This window comes from Danio rerio, chromosome 6 (assembly GCF_049306965.1).
Source record: "Danio rerio strain Tuebingen ecotype United States chromosome 6, GRCz12tu, whole genome shotgun sequence".
Lineage (NCBI taxonomy): Eukaryota > Metazoa > Chordata > Actinopteri > Cypriniformes > Danionidae > Danio > Danio rerio.
Window position 1 is genome coordinate 41,881,804 of NC_133181.1, and position 15,501 is coordinate 41,897,304.

General features: G+C 36.1%; 1 protein-coding gene across 2 annotated transcripts; it reads right to left on the reverse strand.

Moving 5' to 3' along the window:
- Positions 1-4,920: 4,920 nt before the first annotated feature.
- On the reverse strand, positions 4,921-12,452 carry zgc:158846. Of its 2 annotated transcripts, none has more exons than XR_012407141.1 (9): positions 12,020-12,361; positions 9,929-10,137; positions 9,773-9,833; positions 9,569-9,664; positions 9,221-9,385; positions 8,984-9,109; positions 7,952-8,771; positions 5,746-6,725; positions 4,921-5,485 (listed from the first exon to the last, which is right to left on the reverse strand). XR_012407141.1 is itself a non-coding variant. In NM_001083023.1 (9 exon segments), coding segments are annotated over 9 exon segments (1,461 nt in total). In that variant the 5' UTR covers positions 12,299-12,452; the 3' UTR covers positions 4,921-5,225.
- Positions 12,453-15,501: the final 3,049 nt, after the last annotated feature.

The following is a 15,501-nucleotide window of genomic DNA, read 5'->3' on the forward strand; positions in this document are numbered from 1 at the left end:
TTTACTAAGAAAAATGTTGTATGAAATTCTGTTTAATCTTTGTAATTTGCAAGAACAAAGGAATTAACTTCCCGAATTAGCCAGTAAGCATTATGCTAATTCATTATGTAAAGAAAAAGCATGTTTTGTCTTTCAACAAGGGGCAGATATTTGTGAACACTGAACAACAGGTTCTGTCAAAACTGACGAGGGCCCCTGTTGCTAAACACACCTCCTTGATCTGTCTCGAACACACACACTACTTTCTATAGAAAGCTCTGGAAACATAGCATAGTTCACAATCACACACACACGCGTTTACACTGTTAAGCACTTACAGCACAGAGTGAATAGCATTATGTAACAACAGAAAAGAGAATCATTTTCAAAAGAAGGCTATGAGTGGGTTTTCCCAGCTTTATTTTTCCATACATGACCTATAGTTTGTGGTAGTATGTTTCACAGATGCACCAAAGTGATGTATTGAGTAAGAATGCAGGTTTGGATTACTCGTTGCAGAGAAAAGAAAAATGACCCAACAGTTTAAGCAACAGGATAATAAAATAATTGCCTTGCTTTGTACAAAATACATGTTATTTATTCTGTAGTTGGTCTTGGCATTGTGTACATGCTCTTTAAGACACAAGTGATGTGCAACATGTATTGAAGTCTTCAATTATAAAGTCAGATGTTGTGTAGTGTGCACTCAGACTGAGAAATGGAACTGCGGGTAGAGTAATTGCACATGTACTTATCGAAATGTTAGAATTAAATCTAGAATAAATTAATTATAGACTTAATTCTATAAAAATGTGTTTTGAAAGGATGGAAAACTAGCCATAAGTACACTATAAATTAAAGGTGAAGCTGCAGTTGTGGAGAGGGAGGGAGACCTCAAGGGTTGACAAAGGAATGGGGAAATATGCAGTCAGAAATATTCTGCAATGTGATTGGTTTAGAAGTGAACATGCATATCCCAAGGAAATACTGATTAGGTTGCTTCTTGCACATCTTGCAGCACTTTCAATGTGATGTGTTTGCTGAATTGTGTTAAATGATGTTGAAATAAACATTACTCTAGCAACCGTTGTGTTGTGGCAGGTCAGAAGTTACCATTGAAAATAAGGTCCCACTAAACTGATAGAATTATCAAAAGCAATTGTGAAGGAAAAAAACCACTTGCTGAAGCAGTCATGCCATTTAGTTTGCATTTACAAGTCTACAAGTAATTATGACTCATTTCTCCTGAGAATTTTAGCTTTCCAGAGTTCTCTGTTGCAACTTTAGTGCCATAGAAAAAAATTGAACTAACTTTTGCTATCTCTGAAAAGGCTCATTTGGTAATGTGATGAAAATATTAGCATATAACTCAAGCACTTTGGTGAATGTGTTTTGAATGCAAAAAATACTATTGTGTAATATTACTGACTTTAAAAATATATCATACATGCTTTAACAATGTAAGACCTTAAACTGGACTTCAATTCTTGAATTGGCATAAATAAAAATATTTTGTACTGTATATTTCTTCATTATTTTTGCATTGCAGAACTAATATCTATACTTGAGATGAAAAATAAAAAATAAGTGTTAAGTTGTGCAAATATATTCGATTCTGGTCTTCTGGATAACATATTCTTTATTATTCACAGCCCATTGTTCTTGTTTTAATCATTAACGCAACTAATTTTGATCAGTTTCACAGAAAACAAGACCTCTTATCTCAAGAATCTCTTTTTGAGAACCTTTGGACATTTGAACTGGCAAACAATACAAAACCACTATACTAAATATGATGTTAAAACCTTTTTTTTAGATCTGAAAATTACCATAAAAATTACCTCTGTATTATATAAGTTTCACTTCAATCTTCTTTACTTAAAAATTACTTATTTGCCTTTACTACATGTGCAAAACCCTTGGTTTAAGGTTCTTTATGCTAAAATGTATATACAGGCACATTTATAGTATGGTAAGTATGCTGCAGCTATTGCAAATAAGCAGTTTACTCTTCATATGTATATACACATATCATTTGCAAAGCATATTTACTTAATAGACAGTCAATGTTTGTATAATATATGTAACTCAACACCTTAAAATCTTGTAATATGCTCATTAAATTCTCCATATAAAACATACTCAGGAGCAAGATTTGTCTGAGAATGAATGGAGAGGTAAAGCTTATGGAAAGGCTTGACCAGCCTGTAATCCCTCGAGTTTCTGTTAGTATCCACAATAAACTGAGGACCTGTTGAGGCCTGTGCAGAAAGACAGTGTGACACGGAGAGAGTGAATGAAAGAGAGAAGATTTTTAAAACTCCCTGACAGGAGATTATACAAAAAATGACTACAATAAATCAATTGCAGGGAGGAGTGGAAGGTCAAATGAGGAGAAACTAGAACAGAATGCAGTCGTGGATCGCAGAGCGAATGAAGATGTACGTGTTGCAAGAGGGGAGAGAAGATATGAATCTTAGGGGACTGGTTAACTGGGTGTGTATAGGGTGTGGTAGTACAGGAGAACAGGGTTAAACACCTGGGGCCAACATGTGTCAACATTTGTCACCAAAATCACACATCCACTAAAGCTTGCTATGTGTGGTATTCTTTACAAAGCGTTACTACTTTTTTTTTTTCTTACCTCACCTTTCAGCTCATACTACCTGTTGTAGAAACCGCAGAAAACAATAACTGCCGTAACTACTTTTCATCTTGCCGTAGTGATAACTACACAGCTGGAGTCATTGACAGTCAACAATAATAATAGCTCTGTGCAGGTTGTGACAAGACTTAAGAAATTCCAGTGCACCAGTTTATTAAATTACATCCCAATCATCTATCAGCACAAGGATGAATTAAATAGGTGACTATATGCATAAAATGAATGAAGATTTGTGGAAGTGTTATTTCTAAAACATTTCCATAGTGCTGTAGTGATTGCGAAGGATTAGCTTACCTAATCCGGTCCGAGCAGTTTTACACCAGTTCTAAGGTGTGGAGTCTAAATTCCCTTACTACTGCAGTCCTTATAGGGCAGTGTTTGTTGTAGGGGGAGGAGATGCTGTCATAAATGCAGATATATTATATTTCTGGCCTTCATTTGCAAAGATTATACCTTAATATTGTGCAACATGTATTGGTTTATTTTTTGTTTACTTTGGAGTATTCATATATGGAAATGGTCTTAGAGTTGCATGTATTTACTTTGAGATAGTTGGTCTTAATAATAGGTGCAAATGCATATTTTAAAACAACCCATACTTTTAAAGTGGAAAACAATGCAGGCAAAATAAAGTGAATACCAGTGGCTCCTGACAACTCAATTAAATATTTTGAAGTCAACTGTTCAAGAATCTGACAAAGTCAAAAGCTATGAAGTAAATATTTGTTGCTTGTTTTTTCATTCTTTTTGCAAACTGCTGCTTAAAATGTCACTTACATGCATTTAATGATTCATTAAGGCCCACATTTTCAACATTGATATTAAAGAAAAAAGTCACTTATCCTGGATGACATGAGGGTGAGTAAATCAACATATTTCTAATTACTTTCATCTCTTTAAAGCTACCCTGAATTATGACTGTTTAAAGGGGTGGTCGAGAGTGTAATATTAAGGCTTGCTTGTGTTTATAAGATGCAAAGCATTGTGTGCTCATGTTTCATTTGTAAAATAATTATGCGATTTTGTCAATTTTCTTACTGTGATTATATACTGCTACTCGGCAAACATGAAAACGACCCTCAAGCGGTTCTGATTGGTCAGCAAACATAATGTGCTGTGATTCGTGGATTGGCTAAATGTCATCAGGAAAAGCGTCTCGCCTCTACTCTACTATCATGCACTGTGCCTCTGTTGTGTAAATATTGTCAGGAAGAGTAGCCACAGCAGTTTGAGCGTGAATAAGACAGAAAATTAAAAGGACACAGCTATACCTCACACCTTCTCTCTAAAATAAAATTTGTCAAGTGCCTTTCATATATTTTTGTGGTTATAAGCATGTGTAAATAATATAAAACATTTACATAACTTTTGCAAGTTATTTATTTGAGTTCATCATTTGAGATGTAGAAGCACTAAAAGAGGCCGCATAGAGATACTGCAGCACTGCTGAAGATAGTTTACATCGGTTTGACGGATAAATATGAATTTCAACACACCATTAACGCTTGACACTATGCATGTAATAGACCAATTTTAACAAGTAAAAATATTTACAGGTGTGACTCACAATCCACAGCTTTATCTATCATGGTTGGAGCTGCTCCTTTGAGGAGTTTTAACCGAATCCAGCACTGAACTGGGAAACATTCTGGAAACTGTCCTTTGTCAATTGCTAGCTATATATAATTAAAATTAAACTGGTAAACACTTCTCGCTTTGTAGGGTGTCCTTTGGAGGTCCAAATACAGAAACAGAACAAGTTCTGTGGAAATAGCAGCGTTTGGATGGCATTTTAGCTTTCTTTGCTATAACATTACTGCACCTCTGGCCACGCCCCTTTCCTGAGCAGGTGAATGAGTGTGGTGAATGCGTGTAACCTGAAGGGTTTGTGATCTCACTAACTTGGATGTACTTTTTTGTAGTCCCCAAACTTTGTTCGCTGTAGGATTTGCTAAGCTGACTCTGTTAAAGCCAATGTCTCCCTTTGCATTGAACTTTAAGTGTCTTACATTCAGAGATGTTGTTTATGTTCACACAACTACATTACATATCAATTAAAGTTTAAAATATGATATAGTGTACCACCCCTTTAAAGTTTCCATTTAAACAGTCAACTTCAAAGTAAAATACATGCAAAAGCTCTAAAAAAAAGATGCTTTGTTACATTGTATCATTTTTTTTTTAAATGCATAACCTTGTAGTGACATATTACATCCTCAATTTTTTCGCCAATTGCATGATGCCTTTTATAGAATATAAAATAATAAACATCAAAATTTGATTTGTGGTACGCACTTTATTTGAATACAGTCCTTAATAGTCAGAAAAGTGCTCAAACGGTGTCCCCCTTTTTGTTTAACTGTTCTCATTAACAGATATTTAGTAACCATTTAATCAAAGGAAACAAGCAAACATCAGATATTCTTTAAAAATATACTACATCTTTAGTATGTCTTGTTATCAGTTTTATATGTCAAACCTTAACAACAAACTGGACATGCTCACTGTTGAGTGGGAGAAAGGCAACCTATAAAAAATCTAATCCTGGATCCTGTGCAATACACTTTAATCTTTCCTCCCATCAGTTAAAAACATCCTCCAGTTCTTTGACTGCAGATTTATCCATCACCTGCACACTTCCCCCTGTGGACACAAGAGTCTTCCCCATCTCACTGGTGACGACAGTGGTCTTTGTGCTTTTGGTGACGGTGGTAAGGCTGCTAGAGCTGCCACCCTTATTAACCACCACCTCCTGCTTAACCAGGCCTGTGTTATGAATATCCTTTGTGGCATTTTGGGATGATACTCCTACAAAGCTGCTTTCAAGATCGTAGTTGAGTGCTAAAAGAAAGTAAAATTAAACTGTTACAAATGCTTTTTAAGTACAGCATCTTAAATATAAGCACATTAATTAATAAAGGTGCAAAAGCTATCATTGGAATACCTTTATAATTATATATGGACCCTTTAGGAACAAATTTAGATGTTTTTCAAAAGGCACCACCACAGTGATAATTTTTGTAGCTTTATTTTTGAGAGTGGTGATCTCAAACACTTTTAAATGTGTGTATATGAATAAAGATGTGCATAAATAAACTCACGGCCTGGTTTAGTGATGTAGTGTGTCTGGTATGATGTATACAGTCTGTGGAGGAAAACAGAAGAAATTCAAAGGAATGTATTGTGATTGTGTGCTCTTAAAGTAAAATACATGCAAAATCATTAAAAAAGTACATCCTAGAGCTTTTCATTTGTTATGTTGATTGTAATGTTAAATGGATCGTCATAAACTGAGAAAAAAGCAGGAAATGTGCAGCTCATATATTAGCAGCATTTGAATTGTATCACTTAAACATCTGCTACAAAAGGTTAGAACATGTTTTTATAATTATTTGGGTCAAAAAAAGCATTTGAGATTACAGTATAATATTTTTTTTCTCCTTCACTGCGCTTGTTTTGTCTGGATGTACTCCAAAAAATTCTGCCATCATTTACTCATTCTTCACTTGTTCCAAAATTATTTCAGTTGACTTTTTTGTTGAACAAAAGAAGAAATACTGATTAATGTTGGAAAAAGCCACCATTCACTTTTGGAGTATGGTTTGTTCCTATTATGGATGTCAATGGCTGCTTCAGGCCAATAGGTTTTGTTTCATGTTTCTGATGACAAATCCACTAGAGGGCGAGGTCTACACGTTTTTTTGCAAATCTGAAAAACATAACGTAAGGTATTTTTTGTTGTACATTTCAGATAAACATCTTTCTTGTACCCGTCCATGAGAAGGCAGTGCTTGTCATAGAGATAACCCAGTAAAGCACTGATGTAAACCCTTCTCTAAAACCAACCAATAGTTTACATTCTTTTTTTAATTTCCTTTATTCATCAGGGGTGGCCACTGCGGAATGGAGCTTCAACTCATCCAGCATATGTTTTACACAGTAGATGCCCTTCCAGCTGTAACCCTATACTGGGAAATATTCATACACACTCATTCACATACATACAATAGACTACAGCCAACAAAGTTTATTCAATTCACCTAAACCTTATTACTTTGGACTGTGGGGGAAACCGGAGCACCTGGAGGAAATCCACATGAAAACGGGAAAAACATGCAATCTCCAAATGCCAACTGATCCAGTCGGGACTCAAACCAGTGACCTTCTTTCTGTGAACCACTGAGCCAACATGTCACCAATAGTTGACAATTTTAAAAGCAAACATAAGAAAAAAAGTGCAATGCAGCCACGTAGTTATACCTTGATTCATACAGGTGCATTGCTTTCATCGCTTTTGTGGAAGCATGCTTAACTGGATTCAAACCTGACCACTATGCACTAAAATCATTGGTGTGAAAAGGAACAACACTTGTTGGCGTCATAGTACTCGGTGTTCATATAACCCTGCAGTCAAACTTATGTTTAAGTACTTTTTGTGGTTGTGCAAAAAGGTAGGCTGAAGCATGAATTTCCAAAGAACCTTTGTTGCGTTTTTCCCAGCATTCTTCAGAATATAGTTTTGTCTTCAACAGAAAAATAACATAATCATAAAAACTGGGCCCAACCCCAATTCTACACCTTTAGCCCTTCCACTTAATTGTCGTAATTCTTTTTTTGCTTGAAGGCGTAGAGGTAGAGGGAAGTGTATCTATGAATGCACCAGCAATAGCATTAACATGGCTGCAAAAGTGAGCAAGCATAACTCAGCATCTGATTTATCACATTCATAACAGCGTTAATGTGTTACGATCATTATATTCATAGAAATGTTTTTAAAAATTACTCAATTTCACTAACAATAGTCCCTTAAGACCTTTAAGAACAGCTAATAACAAATAGTGTTTATCTAAATATAGCACAAAACAACTTGCGAGCAAGTAATCTGTTGAGCGTGTTTACGCCTTCTTAAATGACTACCACAGTGTATACGCTAGTGACCGTAGTGGTGGTGTCCCAGGAAATCATTTGTTATATTTCCATTTCTATCTCTTCAAAATCTATTTTATTGGCTAAGAGAAAGGAGTAGGGGGAGGCAAAGTAGTATAAAATATAGATGTGATTGGGTCTTAGAGTCACTTGGGTCTTGCGTAAACGGTGAGGAAATTTTACTTTTGGGGTGAAATTTCTCTTTAAATCTGCAGAACAGATTCATTCATTCATTCATTCATTCATTCATTTTTTTTAGACTTAGTCCTTTATTTATTACTTAGTTTTTTATTAATCAGGGGTCACCACAGTGGAATGGACCACCAACTTATCCATCATATGTTATACACAGCAGATGCCCTTCCAGCTGCAACCCAACACTAGGAACAGAACGAATGTGTTCCATGGTATTTGTTTTTCCTACTATGCATGTCAGTGGTTACAGTTGTTACACAACAGTTACAGTTAGTTTATAATGAGTAAATTTAGATTTATGTTTTGTTTTTTAGGGTTTTTTCACCTTTAATTTGGATAGAACAGTGAAGGTTTCAGACAGGTAAGTATTGGGAGCAGAGAGAGGCAAAGGACCTCAAGCTGGGACTCGAACTTGGGTCACCATGAGCACCATGGTGCTAAATGTCAGTACACTTAATCATTAGGCTATTGGGGCCAGCGTAATTTTTTTTTTTTTTAGTAAACTATCCCTTTACTTTGCTTACATGATCACAATAATCGATGATATATTAAGCATAATTGGATTTCGAATAAGAATGTGATTGGTTTCATGTGTACTGCAAAAGAACTGAGGGATTTAGAAGCAGTGCTTGCTGATAATAAATATTTCTTGTGTTTTGTGCTTAGTACATATTTTCAAGCTTAAATAGAAACATTATGCACTAAAGATTGCTAATGTGTAAAAAAAAAAAAAACATAACGGGACCCCTATAAAGTAGGTTTGTCAGTTGTTAACAAACCCTCACCTGCTTTCTTCCCCTTCCAGGAGTTTCCTATAGGTGGCGATCTCAATGTCCAGAGCCAGTTTGATGTTCATCAGTGACTGGTACTCGCGCACCTGTCGGGCCATGTCCTGTTTAGCCCTCAGAAGAGCAGCTTCCAGCTCCTGCAGACGCAGCCTGGCATCTTTCACGGCCAGTTCACCACGTTCTTCTGCCTCTTTGATCTGTGCTTCATGGTTTGAGAACTAAAATGAGAGGATACAAAAGATTACGTCCTTCCCACACTCTGACCTATAATTGAAATTAACTGGGATTAATTGAGATGATCTCAAATATAATTATATGGATTTACTGAAATAATCCTGGCTTTGTTATGGTCAAATGTCACCAAAATGAATCAAGCTGTTATTATATCTTGCATTGTTTTTCATCATTTGACTCTGAATAGAGTTCATACCTGTCCCTTAATGAGCTCCATCTCAGAATGAATACGTGCAATTCTTCGGTTGTACTCTGAGATTTCTGCCTTGGAGTTTTTCAGGTCATCTCCATGTTTGGTTGCGGTCAACTGCATTTCTTCATACTATCATAGTGTAGCAAGCATGAAGATTCAAGTACAGATACAAATGCAAAAACACAGGAAAACTCCTTTATTATACTGTAGCACAGTTAGCAGAAATAACAAGAGATTCACCTTTTGTTGGTACCAGCTCTCTGCTTCTGCACGGCTGCGGCTGGCGATTTCCTCATACTGAGCACGAACTTCAGCCACGATAGATTCCATGTCCAGATTCCTGCTGTTGTCCATTTCTACAACAACTGAAGTGTCCTTGATCTGAGTCTGGAGCTCATGGAGTTCCTGCACATGGAACAAGCATTACTCGAGACATACTTTCATCTGCTACTGTTTTTGAACATTTACTTTTCTTGCACACAGTAAGAGTTTTAAGCTGTTCTGTTTTACTATCAGCTCAATAAATGAAAGTATGCAATATGACTGTGGGAATAGATTTATTTGAAATGTGAAAGAGGTGAAAAGTACCGCCTCGTAAATCTGCCAAAGGAAGTTGATCTCCTCTGAAAGGGCATCCAATTTACAATCCAGCTCCACTTTACTCAGGTATGAATCATCAGCATTCTAACAGAGACAAACACAGTACAAAAATGTTCATAATAATATAATTATAATTACCTTTTAAAAGTACTTCATCTACAATGTATGTGCACATTTACAGGGAGTGCAGACCTTTTTAAGAAGCACAAATTCGTTGTCAGAATCGCTTCGTTTATTAATTTCATCTTCATACCTACGAAGAAAGGTACATTTTTTTTTTTAGAAAATACTGTGTTTTTTAAATTTGTCAGAATGAAGACAGTGTGCAGATGTGTGTAATGCCCTCACTTGCTCTTAAAGTCTTCAACGAGTGTGTTCATGTCTCGCAGGCCAGACTCCAGGCGCTGCTTCTCATTACCTAAACTGTCCAACTGTCTACGCAGACCAGCAATGTAGCCCTCAAACATCATATCAATGTTGGACTGTCGACTGGTCTGTTCCTGCAGGACACTCCACTTAGTTTCCAGCATCTTGTTCTGTTGTTCTAGATAGCGTACCTGGGAAAGGGCAAGAAAATAGTGGAAAACTAGACCATTTCTTAAATAAAAGATTAGAAACAAAGAGACCAAACGGGAGTTTTGAGAGTGATCCCATAGAACACAGGTGTCAAATCAAGTTCCTGAAGAGCCACAGCTCTGCACAGTTTAGATGTAACCCTAATTAAACACAGCTGATCAAACTAATTAAGTCCATCAGGCTTGTTTGAAACCTAGAGGTGAAGCTGCGGTCACACAAAAGTTTGAGCTTGTGAAATTCTGTAGTACGGCGCTGTGAAAAGGAGCAGGATTAAGCAAAATGATTAGACATTTTAAAAATGAGCGACTGGTCTATATTTTAAATTTCTATCCACAGAAGTCATTTTTTGATCCTCGGTTGGTGTCACGCAGTCAAGTGATGCTTGAACTTTCCAACGCAGCGAACTGCAAAACTTGTCGCACAAGCTTGTGTTTCTGGTCTGACGCATTTGCATGAGTATGAATGGAAGTCTATGGGGAGAAAAGTCTAAACTTGGAACTAAACTGTGCAGTGCTGCGACCCTCAAGGAACTGGATTTGACACCTGTGCAGGTGTCAAACTTAATTATAACATTTAACATAGGGTACTCATAGAAATATAGGAACCAAATGGGTGTTTCGAGAGTGATTCCATAGAACATAGGTCTCAAACTTAATTCCTGCAAGGCCACAGCTCTGCACAGTTTTGTGATAAGTGTATTACTTATTTTGTATGTATAGGATATTGCATCTGCATAAAATGTTAATCAATATATTTGGCGAAATAAAATAAATAAATAAATAAATAAAAGGTCAGTTTAAATGGATCAAACATTGACTGAATGATTGTTTGGGGTACCCAAAATATTTGCTTTGGCTCACTGCAAAAAACCTCTTGTATTCTTAACTGTTTTTTATTCACCTTATTCTTTGTGTACGAGTGGGTGCAATTTGAATCTTTTTGGGTCGAGACTTCAGGTCTCATTCACTTCCATTCATTTTTAGACATTAAACATCGCTTGTTATGCTGCTTGATGTTGTAAACTTATATTTTCAAATTATATTAAACATTTGTTTGTAGAGCAAGTAGTTTGACCATTTTCTGACGTTATTCCTTGTTATTTTTACCATAGGCCACTGATCATGAGGTTCTAAAACAATTGCAAAAACGAGTGCACTTCCACATTGAAGAATAAGGTCAATACTTAACTGATATGCAACAGAGAAGGAGTATTTGGGGTTCCACTAAGAACCTTGCAATGAAGGATTCTTCAAAGATCATTTTCAGAAATTAAAGTTTCCAAAAGGTTTTCACAGCGATGCCACAGATCCCTACAAAGTTATATTTACTGGCATCAATGGTTCTATATAAAACCCTTAATATCCATGTAACTTTATATTCCACAAAAAATGTAAAGGTTCCATAAATGATAGAGGTTGTTATTCTGAACATTTCATGATTTTATTTTGGAGGTTGTGTGTAATTATTCAGCATTTATTTTTTTCCAGTACACTTCAATTGTCCAGTTGTGGATTTTTAAAAACAGCATAGCATGCACATATCTTTATTAAACAGATTATGTAAGTTCAAAGATAGTTATGTGTGTTCTGATAGGTGTGTGTTTCTATAAAGGCATGTACAAGGGAGCGGTCTGATAGTAAACTAATATTGCCCCAAAACATGACAAAGGTGTGTTTATGACAGTGTGGACATTGCTCCATCATGTACATGAGACAAATGGTGGTCCTGATAAAATATGGCACTGATAGGATTGGGCCTGCTATTATTAATGTTACCACAATTCCATCACTTCCTTATAAAACCACACACACATTCAAATCAAGGTACCACACAAACTTTTAATATAAACATGAGGTAACTTACTTTGTCAATGAATGAAGCAAAGCGGTTGTTAAGTGTCTTGATCTGTTCCTTCTCTTGAGTCTTGATGGCCTGGATGCTCGGGTCGATGTCCAGGTTTAGGGGTGCCAGAAGACTTTCGTTGACCTTTACAGCTGTAATCGAAGGGTAAAGGACTGGACTGGAGCCCCAACCTTCTCTCGAAACCATCCCTGAACGGGACAGGGGTGTCCGTCTGTTGCTGCTCACTCCAACAGAGGAGTGACTGCTAAAAGTCTTAACAGTTTTCTTCGAGCTCTGCATCTCTGGACAAAACAGCTGTCAGAGGACCAGGAGTTGAGGGGATGGAAACTCAAAAGTGGTGGGACGACACACGTTCCTTCAAACTCTTATATCGAGTGCAGGGAGTGGCTCAAGGCCAGCTTATTGGTCAAGAAACAATTTTCAAGATATGTATGAAGTCTAATGAGGTTGAACGGCAAGAGGACTATCATACTGTTATACATTAACCGCTTCCCTTCGATTCCTGTGCAAAGGGAAAATGCTTAGAATACTCTGAAACTTAGATAATTAGCTGATGAAATGGTCAAATATGAATATGTTCAGACACCATGAAGCAAAGCCTTGCATACTTAAATGAAATGATAGCACTGAAACAGTAGATCCAGAATCAGCCGGAGAAAACAAATATTAAAGACCATTATGACGCCAATTATTAATTGTCACAAATGTGTATTGCGCAAAATAAATACAGTATAACATTTCATGAGTGTGCTTTACCAATATACATGTTGTTTTACTTTAGTGCTACACCCAAGTTTTATTGCTGACTTGAACTTGTCCCATTATCTAAAACCAATTACCCTTTAAACTCATTAAACGAGGCCTGATTTTCCCTCATAGCCTCCTCCATCTTGTACAAAACCTCCATTGGCAGGCTGCAAGTTGTACTTTATTTCCGGAGACAAAAGGCATCATGGGCTGATCGGTTCAACTTTTACATTGTTGTAAAGATAAAAGCAGTTGAAGAATTTCTACTGCTGGGTGCGTTTCAGTCATTCTGCAATCCACTCCTTCTATATGACCTTTGTGCCATAGTGTACTACAAAATGTTACATTTCCAAATATGCCATGCTCTTTTAGAGAAGTTCATTTATAAACTAGATTATTAAAGTTCGTTGAGACAAACTTTTAAGAAAGCCTAATGCTAATAGTTTATTTAGTTTAAATAGTTTTAAAAAGTATGAAAAGATAGATGGATGGATGGATGGATGGATGGATGGATGGATGGATGGATGGATGGCTAGATAGATAGATAGATAGATAGATAGATAGATAGATAGATAGATAGATAGATAGATAGATAGATAGATAGATAGATTAGCATGTTATTAGCATGATTCTAGCTTGAATTAACATGTTTCAAGCATGAATTAGCATGTTATTAGCATGAATTAGCATGTTACTAGCATGATTTAGCATGTTACTAGTATGATTCTAGCATGAATTAACATGTTACTAGCATGATTCTAGCATCAGTTAGCATGTTATTAGCCTGATTCTAGCATGAAATAGCATGTTACTAGCATGATTCTAGCATTAATTAGCATGTTATTAGCATGATTCTATTATAAATTAGCATGTAACTAGCATGATTATTGCATTAATTAGTATGTCACTAGCATGAATTAGCATGTTATTAGCATGATAGATGGATGGATGGATGGATGGATGGATGGATGGATGGATGGATGGATGGATGGATGGATGGATGGATGGATGGATGGATGGATGGATGGATGGATGGATGGATGGATAGATAGATAGATAGATAGATAGATAGATAGATAGATAGATAGATAGATAGATTAGCATGTTATTAGCATGATTCTAGCTTGAATTAACATGTTTCAAGCATGAATTAGCATGTTATTAGCATGAATTAGCATGTTACTAGCATGATTTAGCATGTTACTAGTATGATTCTAGCATGAATTAACATGTTACTAGCATGATTCTAGCATCAGTTAGCATGTTATTGGCCTGATTCTAGCATGAAATAGCATGTTACTAGCATGATTCTAGCATTAATTAGCATGTTATTAGCATGATTCTATTATAAATTAGCATGTAACTAGCATGATTATTGCATTAATTAGTATGTCACTAGCATGAATTAGCATGTTATTAGCATGATGGATGGATGGATGGATGGATGGATGGATGGATGGATGGATGGATGGATGGATGGATGGATAGATAGATAGATAGATAGATAGATAGATAGATAGATAGATAGATAGATAGATGGATAGATAGACACCTTCGACTGATAATGTAACAAAGCTTCTTGCCTGCATGAATAGTTAAAAACAAACCCCATGTCTTTATAACACTGCAACTTGACGATATCGGTCTGAGCCTCTATAATGGCAGTCTATGGAAGAGTTGCTGGTGTGCAGTGTCTGGTTGTTAGGGTGTGGCTAGAAAGTTAAAAAGCCATCAGTGATTGGCTGCTGGCAAGAGTTAAATGAGTTCAGCCATAAGTCTGTAGGACAGTCTGATGCAGAGATTTTGAGCTCACAAAGTCTGATTGCATGCAGAATCAATGGGCTCTATTTTGACGGTCCATGCGCAGAGCGCAAAACTTAGGGCACAAACGCTTTCAGGGCGTGTCAGAACGAATTTTTACTCATTTAAGGACGGGAAAATCCGCTTTGTGTCGTGGCGCATGGTCTGAAAGGGTTGAGTTTATTTTCTTAATGAGTTATAGGTGTGTTTTGAGAATAAACCAATTAGAGTCTCATCTCCCATTCCATTTAGGAGCCAGCTGCGTTGCCCCATAAGCGTATTCGTTATTTACAGGACGTAAAGTAAGTCTAAGTGGAAAAGAGCATTTCACTAGCTAACAGTTAACAGTTTTTTTTTTAACAGAAAACTGTTAAACAGACCATCTACTGCGTGAGAATGAGAGATAATGGATCTACTTTAATTTTCGCTCTTGGATAGGGAAACCTTTACGCACAGACATCAATTAGTCTATAAATAAATAATTTTGTTTGTTAAGCGCAAATATTAGTTTCAAAACTATTTCTAAATTCAGTTATAATTTCCAGCAAACGAATAAATGAACAATAATAACGAAGTGTGCTCAAAAACCTGAGTTATATCCTAAAACACGTGCTGTGCCCCATATGGTCTTAAACCTGACAGTTGGGCAAATCTAAGCTTGTTTTTAATAAAACAAATATAAATATGGATATAATAAATAATACTGCTAATAATAATAACATTATACAAATCAAATTGTCATGAATTAATTGAAATGAAGATGAAGAAGACATAAAAGCAGTGATTTTTCATATTTATGTAGGCTAGAAAATAATATGTTTTGTAATATTTTAATCCTTTATATTTATATCCTATATCTATTCTCATTATATCCTATATATATCCTTAATATTTAAATTTTTTCATATGTAAAGATATTTGCCTATTGCTCTCTT